At 44.8% G+C, this 16,947-nt stretch overlaps 1 protein-coding gene across 2 annotated transcripts in view; it reads right to left on the reverse strand.

Moving 5' to 3' along the window:
* LOC132868531 (alpha-1,6-mannosylglycoprotein 6-beta-N-acetylglucosaminyltransferase B-like) overlaps positions 1-16,696 on the reverse strand; it is a 569,499-nt gene extending 552,803 nt beyond the window's left edge. For both annotated transcript variants that reach the window (XM_060901478.1, XM_060901476.1), the window contains exons 1-2: positions 16,629-16,696; positions 8,216-8,328 (exon numbers count right to left, since the gene is read on the reverse strand). In XM_060901478.1, the coding sequence (XP_060757461.1) occupies positions 8,216-8,328; positions 16,629-16,696 (181 nt within the window). The remainder of the gene's footprint in view (positions 1-8,215; positions 8,329-16,628) is intronic.
* Positions 16,697-16,947: the final 251 nt, after the last annotated feature.

A 16,947-nucleotide genomic window follows, 5' to 3' on the forward strand; every position in this document is an offset into this window, starting at 1 on the left:
TCAGCGCACGGCGCGCCTCCTCCCCCTGCTAACGGGAGAGGCGCAGCTGGCCGCGCTACAGCTCCCCGCCGACCGCCGGCTGGCCTACACGGACCTTCACCGGGCCGTCCTCCAGCATGTGGGGCGCACCCCCAAGCAGCAGCGTCAGCGCTTCCACACTTTGCGCTTGTAGGAAGTCGGCCGGCCGTTCGCGTTTGGCCAGCAACTCTGGGACGCCTGCTGGCAGTGGTTGAGGGCCGACAGCTGTGACGCCGAGGGACTCATCGACCAGGTCGTACTGGAACAGTTCATCTCACGTTTACCAGCAGGAACCGCAGAGTGGGTCCAGTGCCACCGCCCGGCGTCACTGGATCAGGCAATCAAGCTGGCGGAGGACCATTTGGCGGCTGTCCCGACGGCAGGACAGCAGACGACCTCTTCTCTTCTCTCCTCTCTCTCTCCTCCTCCTGTGTATCCTCCTCGCCCCATTCCCCCACCACGGAGGAGGGGGCCGGCCCCACCCCAGCCGGCCCGCCGCACCCACGGTGCCCTTCCGTTTCTCCCTTCTGTGTCTGTCTCTCCCCCCCTCAGGTGAGTGAGCCCCAGAGCACTAGTGCAGAGAGGAAGCCTGGGCCGGTTTGCTGGCGCTGCAGGGAGCCGGGCCACCTCCAACAGCAGTGCTCGGTAATGGAGGTGGTTCAGATCCACGACACGCCAGGAACCACCCTGATCGGGCCGGAGCGTATCGAATACCAGTGAGTATCCAAGGGGATACATATCAGGCGTTGGTGGATTCTGGCTGTAATCAGACCTCAATCCACTAAAGCCTGGTGCAAAACGAGGCATTGGGGGGGAGCATAATTGGTGAAGGTGTTGTGTGTGCACAGGGATGTTCACAACTACCCTTTAGTGTCGGTCCACATTCTTTTCCAAGGGGAAAAATTTATAGTGAGGGCGGCGGTTAATCCTTGCCTTACCCACTCTATAATTTTGGGGACTTATTGGCCAGGATTTCGGGATTTAATGACACACTTAGTGAAGAGTGGGTCCTGCTATTTAACAGGGGGAGGTCCCGGTGTCGCTTTAGTGCGAGCAGCAGTCACAAAGCCGTACGTCATCTCCGCGTCAGAGTGAGGAGCCCCCGGCCCCTCCTCTCTCTGTTGGGGAATCCCTCACGGATTTCCCATTAGAGCAATCGCGAGACGAGACTCTGCGGTATGCGTTTGACCAAGTGAGAGTAATTGATGGTCAAATGCTCCAGCCGAACGCCACCCCGTCCTTCCCCTACTTTGCGATTATGAAGGATAGATTATACCAAGTGACGCAGTTCACTCAAACTAAAGAGCGAGTCACGCAGCTTTTGATTCAGAAAAGCCGCCGGGAATTGGTATTCCAGGCGGCTCACTTTAATCCCATGGCTGGACACTTAGGGCAGGATAAAACACTAGCCCAAATAATGGCCCGATTCTATTGGCCGGGGATTTGCGGCGATGTCCGTAGGTGGTGTACGGCGTGCCGCAAATGCCAGTTAGTAAATCCAGCGGCCATTCCAAAAGCGCCTTTGCGCCCTCTACCGTTAATCGAGACCCCGTTCGAAAGAATTGGGATGGAGCTCGTCGGGCCATTAGATCGTTCAACATGAGAGTACCGCTTTATATTAGTTCTAGTGGACTATGCAACACGATACCCGGAAGCAGTGCCTCTTCGCAATATCTCAGCACGCAGTATTGCAGAGATTCTGACTGACCAAGGCACCTTGTTTATGTCACGTACACCGAACGAACTGTATAGGTTGTTGGGTATTAAGCCGATCCACACCAGCATGTATCACCCACAAACGGACGGTTTAGCTGAATGGTTCAACCACACCCTCAAGAACATAATTAAAAAATTCGTAAGCGAGGACGCATGTAATTGGGATAAATGGCTCAAACCCTTGCTCTTTGCAGTGCGAGAGGTCCCCCAAGCCTCCACGGGGTTCTCCCCATTTGAATTGTTATACAGGCGTAAGCCGCGTGGCATTCTAGATGTGCTGCGGGAAAATTGGGAGGAGGGACCTTCACCAAGTAAAAACGAAATCCAATACGTTATTGACCTGCGCGCAGAACTCCACACACTCACGCACCTAACTCAGGAGAAGTTGTGGCAGGCCCAATAATGACAGACCCACCTGTACGACAAGGGTACATGCCTTAGGGAGTTCGCACCGGGAGATAAAGTACTCGTACTGTTGCCCACATCGAGCTCCAAATTGGTCGCCAAGTGGCAAGGACCCTTTGAGGTCACACGGCGAGTCGGGGACGTTGACTATGAGGTGAGGCGAGCGGATAGGGGTGGGGCGCTACAGATTTACCACCTCAACCTGCTCAAACTCTGGAACGAGGAGTTCCCGGTGGCATTGGTGTCGATGGTTCCAGAGAAGGCAGAGCTGGGGCCGGAGGTTCAAAAGGGAACATTGGCATCGCGTACCCCTCCGGTCCCCTGTGGAGAACACCTCTCCCCGACCCAACTCACAGAGGTTGCCCAGTTGCAGACTGAGTTTTCGGACGTGTTCTCGCCCCTGCCCGGCCGCACCACCCTCATAGAGCACCACATTGAGACGCCCCCGGGGGTGGTAGTGCGTAGCCGCCCTTACAGGTTACCCGAGCACAAGAAAAAGGTGGTTCGGGAAGAACTCGAGGCCATGCTCGAAATGGGCATCGTCGAGGAGTCCCACAGTGACTGGAGCAGCCCAGTGGTCTTGGTACCCAAGGCCGACGGGTTGGTCCGGTTCTGTGTAGACTATAGAAAAGTCAATGCGGTATCTAAATTCGATGCGTACCCAATGCCTCGTATTGATGAGTTGCTCGATCGGCTAGGCACGGCTCGTTTTTACTCGACACTGGATTTAATAAAGGGTTATTGGCAGATCCCCTTGACTCCATTATCCCGGGAAAAAAACGGCCTTTTCCACACCGTTCAGCTTACACCAATTCGTCACACTTCCTTTTGGGCTGTTGGGGCGCCCGCTACGTTTCAGTGGCTGATGGATAGGGTCCTCCACCCCCACGCCACCTATGTGGCCGCCTACCTCGACGACATTATCATCTATAGTAATGACTGGCCGAGGCACCTCGAACATCTGAGGGCCGTCCTTAGGTCGCTGAGGCGAGCGGGTCTCACAGCCAACCCGAAGAAGTGTGCGATTGGGCGGGTGGAAGTACGGTATCTGGGCTTCCACTTGGGCAACGGGCAGGTGCGTCCCCAAATTAACAAGACAGCAGCAATTGCGGCCTGCCCGAGGCCCAAGACCAAAAAGGGGGTTAGACAGTTCCTGGGGCTGGCTGGCTATTATCATAGGTTTATACCTAATTATTCGGATGTCACCAGCCCGCTGACTGATCTGACTAAAAAGGGGGCACCAGATCCGGTCCAGTGGACATCAGTCGCAAGCTGTCAGTGCGTGAGGGGCGCTACAGCACCATTGAGAAAGAGTGCCTGGCGATCAAGTGGGTGGTCCTCGCCCTCCGTTTCTACCTGCTGGGACGCCCTTTCACCCTCTGTTCGGACCACGTGCCCCTCCAGTGGCTCCACCGCATGAAGGATGCCAACGCGCGGATCACCCGTTGGTATCTGGCACTCCAACCCTTTAACTTCAAGGTGATCCACAGGCCGGGGGCGCAGATGGTCGTGGCGGACTTCCTCTCCCGTCAAGGGGGGGGGGGGGGGGGAGTCGGCTGCAGGCTGGACGGGCGCCCGGCCTGAGTTGGGCGGTGGGGGTATGTGGCAGCGGGGGCGTGGCCAAGCATCGGTCTGTGACAGGAGGGCGGAGTCAGGGAAGGTAAGTGGCAGAATCACTACACCTGTCATTAATTAATGTGTTTGTGTGTCTTCCCGGTGACCGCGCCCTATTTAAGGAGAGAGAGCGAGAGAAGAGGGAGCTCTCTCCCGAACCAGACGGCTGATGTGTGTGCGTGTGTCTGAGTGTGTGAGTGTTTATAAAAGCTGAAAAGCTGAATAAAAGAGTTTTGTGAACTCAGTTCTGGCCTGCCGTCCTTCTGTGCTCCACCCACCTACATGAACTGTCACACTATGTTTTCTAAAATCTTGCACTTTTGTCCTCATCTCTTTCATTGCCAGCTTACCATAGTGCAGTACTCAAACTAGCCTGCTAGTGAAATAATAAAAACTGAGGAACCGGAATGTGACAGTCACGACACTTAACATGTTACTAATGCAAGCTAAGTTCCAAGTGCTCCATGTCAGCAGTGTTTCAAGGCCCCTTGTAGAACTGCACATTGTTGACCTATTCAGAATAGATCTGAATAGATCTATTCTATTCTATCTATTAGATAGATAATAGATCTATTATATTCTATCTATCTAGATCTATTCTAGATCTGAATAGGTGAACAATGTTCACCTATTCAGTTTGTTTTTGCATTTTGCTGCATCTCACTTGAGTACTGCTGATTCACTCTTTTAAACTTTGTAACAATATGAACTTTGTGGTGGTGTTTTCCGTTTGTGAGTACATTTGTGTGTTTATGTGCAGGAAAGAGGGTGAAATGTGGCAAGCTATTTTCAGCCATTTTCATAAATGCATTGTTGTGCAAGTGCACAGGATTTCCTTGGCCTTCCCAATTACCACTCCGACACTGAATTAATTACAACCCCGATTCCAAAAAAGTTGGGACAAAGTACAAATTATAAAAAATGGAATGCAATGATGTGGAAGTTTCAAAATTCCATATTTAATTCAGAATAGAACATAGATGACATATCAAATGTTTAAACTGTGAAACTGTATCATTTAAAGAGAAAAATTAGGTGATTTTAAATTTCATGAGAACAACACATCTCAATAAAGTTGGGATAAGGCCATGTTTACCGCGTGGGTTTCCTCCGGGTGCTCCGGTTTCCCCCACAGTCCAAAGACATGCAGGTTAGGTTAACTGGTGACTCTAAATTGACCGTAGGTGTGAATGTGAGTGTGAATGGTTGTCTGTGTCTATGTGTCAGCCCTGTGATGACCTGGCGACTTGTCCAGGGTGTACCCCGCCTTTCACCTGTAGTCAGCTGGGATAGGCTCCAGCTTGCCTGTGACCCTGTAGAAGGATAAAGCGGCTAGAGATAATGAGATGAGATGATAAGGCCATGTTTACCACTGTGAGACATCCCCTTTTCTCTTTACAACAGTCTGTAAACATCTGGGGACTGAGGAGACAAGTTGCTCAAGTTTAGGGACAGGAATGTTAACCCATTCTTGTCTAATATAGGATTCTAGTTGCTCAACTGTCTTAGGTCTTTTATGTCATATCTTCCGTTTTATGATGCGCCAAATGTTTTCTATGGGTGAAAGATCTGGACTGCAGGCTGGCCAGTTCAGTACCTGGACCCTTCTTCTACGCAGCCATGATGCTGTAATTGATGCAGTATGTGGTTTGGCATTGTCATGTTGGAAAATGCAAGGTCTTACCTGAAAGAGACGTCGTCTGGATGGGAGCATATGTTGCTCTAGAACCTGGATATACCTTTCAGCATTGATGGTGTCTTTCCAGATGTGTAAGCTGCCCATGCCACACGCACTAATGCAACCCCATACCATCAGAGATGCAGGCTTCTGAACTGAGCGCTGATAACAACTTGGGTCGTCCTTCTCCTCTTTAGTCTGAATGACATGGCGTCCCTGATTTCCATAAAGAACTTCAAATATTGATTCGTCTGACCACAGAACAGTTTTTCACTTTGCCACAGTCCATTTTAAATGAGCCTTGGCCCAGAGAAGACTTCTGCGCTTCTGGATCATGTTTAGATACGGCTTCTTCTTTGAACTATAGAGTTTTAGCTGGCAACGGCGGATGGCACGGTGAATTGTGTTCACAGATAATGTTCTCTGGAAATATTCCTGAGCCCATTTTGTGATTTCCAATACAGAAGCATGTCTGTATGTGATGCAGTGCCGTTTAAGGGCCCGAAGATCACGGGCACCCAGTATGGTTTTCCGGCCTTCACCCTTACGCACAGAGATTCTTCCAGATTATCTGAATCTTTTAATGATATTATGCACTGTAGATGATGATATGTTCAAACTCTTTGCAATTTTACACTGTCGAACTCTTTTCTGATATTGCTCCACTATTTGATCCTCTTCCCATCTTTACTTCTGAGAGCCGCTGCCACTCCAAGATGCTCTTTTTATACCCAGTCATGTTAATGACCTATTGCCAATTGACCTAATGAGTTGCAATTTGGTCCTCCAGCTGTTCCTTTTTTGTACCTTTATCTTTTCCAGCCTCTTATTGCCCCTGTCCCAACTTTTTTGAGATGTGTTGCTGTCATGAAATTTCAAATGAGCCAATATTTGGCATGAAATTTCAAAATGTCTCACTTTTGACATTTGATATGTTGTCTATGTTCTATTGTGAATACAATATCAGTTTTTGAGATTTGTAAATTATTGCATTCCGTTTTTATTTACAATTTGTACTTTGTCCCAACTTTTTTGGAATCGGGGTTGTACAATATGAAGAGTAAATTGATCTTATCACTGTGTGTGTGTGTGTGTGTGTGTGTGTGTGTGTGTGTGTGTGTGTGTGTGTGTAGTGCGATCCCCAATTAAAGGTATCCCTTTTAAAGACTAGTAAAAAGGGCTAGAAAAAAAATACACCTTTTGGTGCAGTAGTTTCATCTCACACTAAAAAAATTAGAAAAATATAACTTTTAATTGAAATAAATTCTTAATTTCCCTGAGGGAACCCTCCCAAAGGGATCAATAAAGTTTTATCTAATCTAATCTAATCTAATCTAATCTAATCTAATCTAATCTAATCTAATCTAAATGTATTCAGAGACTGGAAGTACTCACCCACCAACATGCTCTAACCCAGTTGAGTCTAAGTAACACAGGTAGGAGAAATAATCAGTGCAATCAGCTGAGTTTCTTACTGTGTTCAGTACTTTTTCCTGTAATTCCACTTTATTGCACATATACGTTTTTATGGATTGGAATATTATGATTTATTTTTCTGTGTTGAGTACTGATTTTGGGCAGCACGGTGGTGTAGTGGTTAGCACTGTCACCTCACAGCAAGAAGGTTATGGGTTTGAGCCCAGTGGCCGGTGAGGGCCTTTCTGTGTGGAGTTTGCATGTTCTCCCCGTGTCTGCATGGGTTTCCTCCGGGTGCTCCGGTTTCCCCCACAGTCCCAAGACATGTAGGTTAGGTTAATTGGTGGTTCTAAATTGACTGTAGGTGTGAATGTGAGTGTGAATGGTTGTTTGTCTCTGTGTCAGCCCTGCAGTAACCTGGTGACTTGTCCAGGGTGTACCCCACCTCTCGCCCATAGTCAGCTGGGATAGGCTCCAGCTTGCCTGTGACCCTGTAGAACAGGATAAGCGGCTACAGAGAATGGATGGATGGATGGATGGATGGATGGATGGATGGATGGATGGATGGATGGATGGATGGAGTACTCATCATCATTCATTATCTCTAGCCACTTTATCCTGTTCTACAGGGTCGCAGGCAAGCTGGAGCTTATCCCAGCTGACTACGGGCGAAAGGCGGGGTACACCCTGGACAAGTCGCCAGGTCATCACAGGGCTGACACATAGACACAGACAATCATTCACACGGATGGAGTACTCATTTCTGATTTAGTAGCCAATGCTGTTCAGAATTTGGGGTAAACCAACTGTTAATTTGCAAATGATGAAGATGGTAGAGAATGACTATTTGAAGTCACAGGCAAATCACCGTGCTAGCCTATTTATGCATCAGGTTAAAAATATGAATTCTTTTTTTACACCCAGTAATCTGTCCTCCCTGTTACTGTATAATCAGTTATATCTGATAATTGGTTTACGATTGTTGTCTTTATTCATTTCAATTGTTGGCTTTTTGCATCTATCCAAATCGCCTGATAGTTAAAATCCTATTACTCATCCTTTTAATGTTTGTGCCACAGAAAACTCCTTTACAAGTGTTTTGTGTGTGTGTGTGTGTGTGTGTGTGTGTGTGTGTGTGTGTGTGTGTGTGTGTGTGTGTAATTTGCAGTCTCTGCAGCCACAGAGACCATTCACAGTGTACTGACCAAAAGAAAAAGCTCAGTATAAACCAATCTAAAATCCCCCATAGTAACAAATCCTTAAACCCACTTTTTACTTCATTCCACTGAATCAGTTGATGCATGCTGCTTCTAACTGTCTAAACACTAATAAAAACTAACTGAAACTTGAGTAATAGTAGCTGTGTACCTTCTGTGCGAATGGTGAAAGGAGAGTCTCCAAGCCGTTTGGCCGAGAACTGCCCCCCCAGAGAGGTCATTAAGAAGCAGAGGCTGAAGAAGCCAAGCCCTACCACAAAAATCCTGCAGAGAATGAAAGAAAAAAGATGTTAGTGCAGCCATTATTGTGGCAAAAGCTCAAAAAGAGAAAAGGCAGTCAGAAAACTGAATAGTTTAATAATAATTTTTAGTCTTTTCATGGTTTGAATAATAGTGCTTTGTACAAAGCTACTGTATGCTTGCTCGGTATGTCTGTGCTTTGTATCAAGTTAAACAGATTTTCTGTCACCTGCACAAATTATTACGATAGGATATATGAACTTATGTGGATGCTGATTGTAGTTTGCAAACAGGCATTTATAATTAAAGCTGACTGGGATAATAAGTGCATCCTTTCTAGTTAAAGTTCTCTACTGTGAAACAGTATCATGTATCGTAGAGTCCACATTTGGCTGAAAGAAGACAAGTATTATTTAAAAGATAAGATTACTGCTGGGGGCGGCACGGTGGTGTAGTGGTTAGCGCTGTCGCCTCACAGCAAGAAGGTCCTGGGTTCGAGCCCCGGGGCCGGCGAGGGCCTTTCTGTGCAGAGTTTGCATGTTCTCCCCGTGTCCGCGTGGGTTTCCTCCGGGTGCTCCGGTTTCCCCCACAGTCCAAAGACATGCAGGTTAGGTTAACTGGTGACTCTAAATTGACCGTAGGTGTGAGTGTGAATGGTTGTCTGTGTCTATGTGTCAGCCCTGTGATGACCTGGCGACTTGTCCAGGGTGTACCCCGCCTTTCGCCCGTAGTCAGCTGGGATAGGCTCCAGCTTGCCTGCGACCCTATAGAAGGATAAAGCGGCTAGAGATAATGAGATGAGATGAGATGAGATTACTGCTGATATACAGTTGTATGCAGAAGTTTGGGCACCCCTGGCCAAATTACATGTTTTATTAATTTTTGAAGTGAAGTCAACACAACCTCTGGAGAAAACTATTTTAAAAATACTTAATTTCTGCAAATATTAATGCAGACTTTTCATGTCTTTATGCAAAGCATTAAAATAAAAATTAAAAAAAAATTATGGCATGTGCACAATTTTGGACACCTTACAAAGTCAGTACAGTAGCAATCCCTTTGGGTGGATATCACAGCCTGCAAAAGCTTTTTCTACCCAGCTAGGAGGGTTTTTTGTTTGTTTGTTTGTTTGTTTAATAAATGTTCACCGAATTCTTCTAGTTGTGAGATATTCTTGGGTCATCTGGCATGCACAACATGTTTAAGATCTACCCACATTTTCAATGATGTTTAGGTCAGAGGACTGTGAGAGCCGTTCCAAAAGCTTCAGCTTGCATTTCTTGAAGTAGTCTGTGGTGGTGAATTTTATCGTTTGCTTTGGATCACTGTTCTGTTGTAGAAGCCAGGCTCTTCTTCAGTTTCTTCACTGACTGTGTCACATTTGCTTCCAGAATGTACTAACATTTCCTGGAATCTATTCTTTCATCTACTTGTGCAGTGTTTCATGTGCCACTGGCTATCACACAACCAAGGCACACCTGAGCCACCTACATGCTTAATAGCTGGCAACGTGATCTTTTCATCAAATGTTTCACTTTTTTTCTCCAGACATACTTTTCTGTGTCAGCTAAACCTTCCTGCAAGTCCTTCCTGCCTTTCTGCCCAGTATACTGGCAGTTCTAGCGAAACATTTTCTTGGTCTTCCAGATCTTGCCTTCCAAATTTTACAACCCCGATTCCAAAAAAGTTGGGACAAAGTACAAATTGTAAATAAAAACGGAATGCAATGATGTGGAAGTTTCAAAATTCCATATTTTATTCAGAATAGAACATAGATGACATATCAAATGTTTAAACTGAGAAAATGTATCATTTAAAGAGAAAAATTAGGTGATTTTAAATTTCATGACAACAACACATCTCAAAAAAGTGGGGACAAGGCCACTGTGAGACATCCCCTTTTCTCTTTACAACAGTCTGTAAACGTCTGGGGACTGAGGAGACAAGTTGCTCAAGTTTAGGGATAGGAATGTTAACCCATTCTTGTCTAATGTAGGATTCTAGTTGCTCAACTGTCTTAGGTCTTTTTTGTCGTATCTTCTGTTTTATGATGCGCCAAATGTTTTCTATGGGTGAAAGATCTGGACTGCAGGCTGGCCAGTTCAGTACCCGGACCCTTCTTCTACGCAGCCATGATGCTGTAATTGATGCAGTATGTGGTTTGGCATTGTCATGTTGGAAAATGCAAGGTCTTACCTGAAAGAGACGTCGTCTGGATGGGAGCATATGTTGCTCTAGAACCTGGATATACCTTTCAGCATTGATGGTGTCTTTCCAGATGTGTAAGCTGCCCATGCCACACGCACTAATGCAACCCCATACCATCAGAGATGCAGGCTTCTGAACTGAGCGCTGATAACAACTTGGGTCGTCCTTCTCCTCTTTAGTCCGAATGACACGGCGTCCCTGATTTCCATAAAGAACTTCAAATTTTGATTCGTCTGACCACAGAACAGTTTTCTGCTTTGCCACAGTCCATTTTAAATGAGTCTTGGCCCAGAGAAGACTTCTGCACTTCTGGATCACGTTTAGATACGGCTTCTTCTTTGAACTATAGAGTTTTAGCTGGCAACGGCGGATGGCACGGTGAATTGTGTTCACAGATAATGTTCTCTGGAAATATTCCTGAGCCCATTTTGTGATTTCCAATACAGAAGCATGCCTGTATGTGATGCAGTGCCGTCTAAGGGCCCGAAGATCATGGGCACCCAGTATGGTTTTCCGGCCATCACCCTTACGCACAGAGATTCTTCCAGATTCTCTGAATCTTTTGATGATATTATGTACTGTAGATGATGATATGTTCAAACTCTTTGCAATTTTACACTGTCGAACCCCTTTCTTATATTGCTCCACTATTTGATCCTCTTCCCATCTTTACTTCTGAGAGCCGCTGCCACTCCAAGATGCTCTTTTTATACCCAGTCATGTTAATGACCTATTGCCAATTGACCTAATGAGTTGCAATTTGGTCCTCCAGCTGTTCCTTTTTTGTACCTTTAACTTTTCCAGCCTCTTATTGCCCCTGTCCCAACTTTTTTGAGATGTGTTGCTGTCAAGAAATTTCAAATGAGCCAATATTTGGTATGAAACTTCAAAATGTCTCACTTTCCACATTTGATATGTTGTCTATGTTCTATTGTGAATACAATATCAGTTTTTGAGATTTATAAATTATTGCATTCCGTTTTTATTTACAATTTGTACTTTGTCCCAACTTTTTTGGAATCGGGGTTGTACACAACTCCACTTAAAGGACCCATGGCATGGTGGTTTGTTGATGCTTTAAACGGGCTCGTGGAGGTTTCCGGATGTTATATCCGCAGCCTTTCTCGAAATGAACCCTCGGCACGTAGATATAGCCTCCTGGGAGAAAGCCCCATTTCAGCCCTTTTCCCAGTGCGTCATTTTGCTAATGAGAAGCATGGAGGCAGGGAAGGGTAGAGGATGGGGGCGGGCCATGGGGGGAGGGGCTTGACCAAGCTGTGGGCATGCTACCTGTGTGTGAACAGTAGCAATGGCAGGTCAAGCAACAGTCCAAGCTTTCGCTTTTGACCTGGAGTCCGACCCCGAAGCAGAAGCGCAAGCAGTTGAACAAACTGTAAATCACCGACTTCAGCAGGACGTATCAGAATGGTGAGTTTGAAATGTTATGTCTGGAAATGGGAATTATTGGGTTGGTTATGTTTCCCGTTATAAAGTTCGCGATCAAACCGAGTCTGTGTTTACACAAAGGTAGTGATTTAGGTTATATCCCGGTTTGCTTGACAAAATGTTCACATGCTGATATAAATAGCCACCATACTTCATCATATCCCTATCGTGCTGGATACAAAATGTATCTACACGAAGTCATTTGTAAAACTCAACTATTTTTGCACAGCGGTTAGCTGCACAGCTAATGTAGCCATTGCAAGGCTAATGCACCAATTTTAAAACACGGCAAAATGACTTAACAGTTATACACTTACTTGTTCGGTGTTTGTGGCTGATGCGGCAGGGATGCTTGGTACGGACCCAGGCTTCAGTGACAGTTGATGTGCAAAACCTGCCCTGTACTATCCCAAGTTGTGGAAACATTCATCAGGAAAATGCTTCCGACAAACATACACCGTCTTAGGTAAACTCGACGGCGTATTATTGGAGTAAATAAAATTAAGCCACTGCGTCTTCAGGGGCTCTCCCGTCGGCAGTAAAAACAGACTCCTTTCTGTGTTGTCACATCCATATACAGCGCAATTTCCATGTTTCACTCGCTTAGGTGGTGCCATGTTGTTGTGTCCTCTATGGTCTCCTCACTACAAAATTGAAGTGTCGTATCTATGGTGGCAACTTTTGAGCTGGGCGGGCAATCCATACAGTGGGTGGGAATCCAGAGGGGGGGCGTGGGGATCATCTCCCTTGCTGACGTAGTAAAGGGAAGAGCCTATCAACGCGCCATTTTGATGCGCCATTCTCAAATGTTGACAAAGGGTGGGCATAGTTGGTTTACACATTATGACATTTCTAGCCACTGGGGTGACTTAAGAAGGTCAGAGGAACTCATTTTAACGTTAAAAAAACTCAGAAAGTGAAAATTTCATGCCATGGGACCTTTAACTGATTTAATGATATTTCAGACAATGGAAATCGTGAGCTGAAAGCTCTTCAGTCATTTTTCTATAGCCTTCCCCTTCTTTGTAGGCATCAACTAGATTCAGCTTTTCAGATCCTCAGTCAGCAGCTGAGAGGAGCCCATGGAGGTTGAGTGCTCACACTAGGTTTAAAGAGTAAGAGAATGTATTACACTTGGGAATTGTTATATAACAATTCTTGACTTCAGTAACGAGTCCTAATGAGTTAATTAGGCCTTACAAGTTCATTTGCTAATGAAGCTTAACAACTGGGTGTCCAAATTTTTACACATGGCACAGTTATAGGTTTTTTTTTTTCCCATTTTCATAAGTTCATCAAATATAAAGTAACTGTCTATTAAAACATGCAGAAAAAATGTTGTGTTTTTTAAAAAGAGTCTGTTACAACAGTGGAAACCTTTCCTGAAAAGGTTTGTAACACAAAGTAGTTCTTTAACATCATCATAATTATGTACTTTAATTAACTAGTGCAACCCTTCTTAACTAGGGCGGCACAGTGGTGTAGTGGTTAGCACTGTCGCCTCACAGCAAGAAGGTCTGGGTTCGAGCCCTGTGGCCGGCGAGGGCCTTTCTGTGCGGAGTTTGCATGTTCTCCCCGTGTCCGCGTGGGTTTCCTCCGGGTGCTCCGGTTTCCCCCACAGTCCAAAGACATGCAGGTTAGGTTAACTGGTGACTCTAAATTGACCGTAGGTGTGAATGTGAGTGTGAATGGTTGTCTGTGTCTATGTGTCAGCCCTGTGATGACCTGGCGACTTGTGCAGGGTGTACCCCACCTTTCGCCCATAGTCAGCTGGGATAGGCTCCAGCTTGCCTGCAACCCTGTAGAACAGGATAAAGCAACTACAGATAATGAGATGAGATGAACCCTTCTTAACTAAAGTGGTAGACCTGTCTGCTACTTCAATTCATGATGATTTTTCCTCTGCTAAAACAATTTATGCAAACTGAACAGAAGCTCAATACAGCTGTGAAACTTGGCCATCTACAGGGTCGCGTATAAACAGCTAGTCCACAAAATCAAGTTGTACATCAAATGACAGGCGACGATAGCACCGAGTTTGGCTATAAGCCTTGTACAATGAGATTGAGTGGAATAACTGTTTTATTATATCCACATTCACTGGATTTTGAGAAAAAGAGCATTTTTATTTTTTTGCAAATTTGATAAATAAAAACTTTATACAAAATGTCCAACAAAATAATTTCCAGTTAGAACGTAAACAAACTGGTGAAATGACAGGAGCAATTTGTGAAAAATGCAAAAATAATAATTCTTCAAAAATAAAAAAAGATGTGTTCTGACCATGAAATACATTTATTCCATATTTCATTTTTTTGTTTTTTTGTATTTTGAGGGGTTTTGTTTTAGAGTATAGTTTTTATTTTATCCTCGGTTGGTTCAGCAAAACGCTCCACCATTTTGTTTTTCTCTACTCACGGGATATGAGCTGATAGTGTAGTAGTAGCATAGCCAATCAGAGCACATGACTGCTCATATTCAGTGAATGTGGATAGGGAAGAAAAAAATAGATAGATAGATAGATAGATAGATAGATAGATAGATAGATAGATAGATAGATAGATAGATAGATAGATAGATAGATAGATAGATAGTATTTTACTGGGAAATGCACCACTATTTTTTCATACAAACTACATCCAGGACATTGAGTAACAGCTCATCTCATTATCTCTAGCCGCTTTATCCTGTTCTACAGGGTCGCAGGCAAGCTGGAGCCTATCCCAGCTGACTACGGGCGAAAGGCGGGGCACACCCTGGACAAGTCGCCAGGTCAATTGAGTAACATATTTTTCAATATCGCATTTCGAGTGAAGAAATCAATGAATTCTTTTGATTAACTTGCATAATTTTTATTTGTGAATGTGTCTATATAATAAAAAGAAAATCACATATTGGCTTGAAGATATGAAGTTTATCTTCTCGTGTTAAAAAAGCACATTTTTTATATGAACTACATCACAGGTCTGAGTGACATATTTCCTGATATTTCACTCTGGTGAGTCACTTCCAGTGTTTTCCTGCTGATTAGATGTATGTTGTCAGAATGGCAAACTGTTATAACAATAAAATTCTTTTGATTAACTTGCATTTTTTTTGGATGTGTCCATTTAGTATAAAGAACATTACACAGTGGTGTGGACATATGAAGTTTATCTTCTCGTGTAAAACATTGTATCTTCTTCACGCCACCATGTAATACCCCCCCCCCCCCCCCCCCAAGGGCGTAGCTGGGATTTTTTCAAAGGGGGGGGGGGGGGGCACACACTGACTGGCAGCCTGAGTACATTCTGTAACAAAAAATAATTACCATTGCTAGTTTTAGGTAGCTTAGAAACCGGCTCTTCCACTATTGCTGTTTCTTCCACGTTTTCTTGATGATGTGTTCTAGAAACAGCACACTAAAACTTAGCTTCGAAGCCACAAAATGCAACTTTGATGGAAAAAAATATATAATAAATTGCTTACCTCTCTTCACGTTGAAAGAAGGAGGAAAGTTTCGCTTGTTTTAACATGGTGAATTATTAACACAAGGAAATACTTGTAATTCGCAACTAAAAAGACTGCAGCTACACTGGTAGCTTGACCATGCTTTCTAGTGCGATCGTGTTGCGCTTGCGCAGGACTGTGTCAGTCCTGCATGCCTTGGCTTGTGCACCTAAAGGCGCGCCTTGGGCTGCGCGCGCGCCTAACGAACTTCGGCACGCGCACCATTAACAAAGAACACATGTCTTTAATCAATGAACTATGTTTAGGCTATTTAAGAACTGCGCCCATGCAAGGACGATGTGAAGTATTACGCTGCGCAGAGCCTTGTTCCCTGTCCTTGTTGACCTCCTGGTTTTTCAACTCCTGTTTCTCGTCCCTTGATCTTGTGTAGTTTTGCCTCTGATATTCTGTCTGCGCCTTGATTGACCTCCTGCCTGTTTCCTCGGTTACGACTTTGCCTGCATTTCAAACACTTTATGCTCATATTGCACTGTGTATTATTTAACATATCTGCACTTACATCTGCCTCTCCCGCACACACTCTGACAAACTGGGTTTTTGCGCCCAAACCACAGGAAGTCGAGGTTATAGAAACCCTAATGAGGCTGAGGTGACAATCTAGTTAAAAAAATAAAAGTTAGAAAAATTACAGTTGGCCCTTTTCTAATATTCTTAAGCGGCTATTGAAAAAATGTATGGTCGGGGGGGGGGGGGGGGGGGGGGTCCACAGGCACCCCAGGACCCCCCAGCTACGCCCCTGCTCTCTCTTTCTCACACACACACACACACACACACACACACACACACACACACTATGATATTTCATGATATTATAAATATCAATGAAAGCAATATTTATTATTTATTTACTTTTTTTTTTACTTTGTTTCTAGAAGTTGTCATGAGCATCATTTTTGGGAGCTGTTCAGCACAAGGCAGCTGAAATAGGTACATGCTGCTTTACATATTCACTTATTCATCCTGAAAATATCTCTATATACCACGAGTTATTCTGCAGACTGCTCCATGCGTGCATCATTTTAGGTACTTCCAAATAACATTTAACACCAAAAAGTATCCTAAATTACTGCTAACCTGCCTTTAGCATCTGCACATAACTCAATAACTGCTTTCCAGAAACCTAGCTGTACTAAACGTGGAGAAAACTGAACAGCGCTCACCTGAAGGGCTTGAACGTCAGAAGGCATCTTCTAACCACAGTCATGCCGTCGCTGTTAAAAGGCATCATTTTTGAGCGGATAAGGAGAGGAATAAATCCATCAACTGCGTATTTTTGCGTCAAACAATAGTTTAATGTGTGTTATTTGTCGCTTTGGTACCGGAGACTTCTTGAACGTCTGAACTGCGGGAGCTGAACAAGAAAAAGCAATGCCGCTGAGTCCAAAGAGTGAGAGACAAATAGTATGTACAGAGTGTTTCGGATACGATGTTGATTGGTTAGCGAGGACAATCGACTGAAAATCTTGAAAAGGAAAAGCG

The sequence above is a fragment of the Neoarius graeffei genome, chromosome 20 (assembly GCF_027579695.1).
Source record: "Neoarius graeffei isolate fNeoGra1 chromosome 20, fNeoGra1.pri, whole genome shotgun sequence".
NCBI lineage: Eukaryota > Metazoa > Chordata > Actinopteri > Siluriformes > Ariidae > Neoarius > Neoarius graeffei.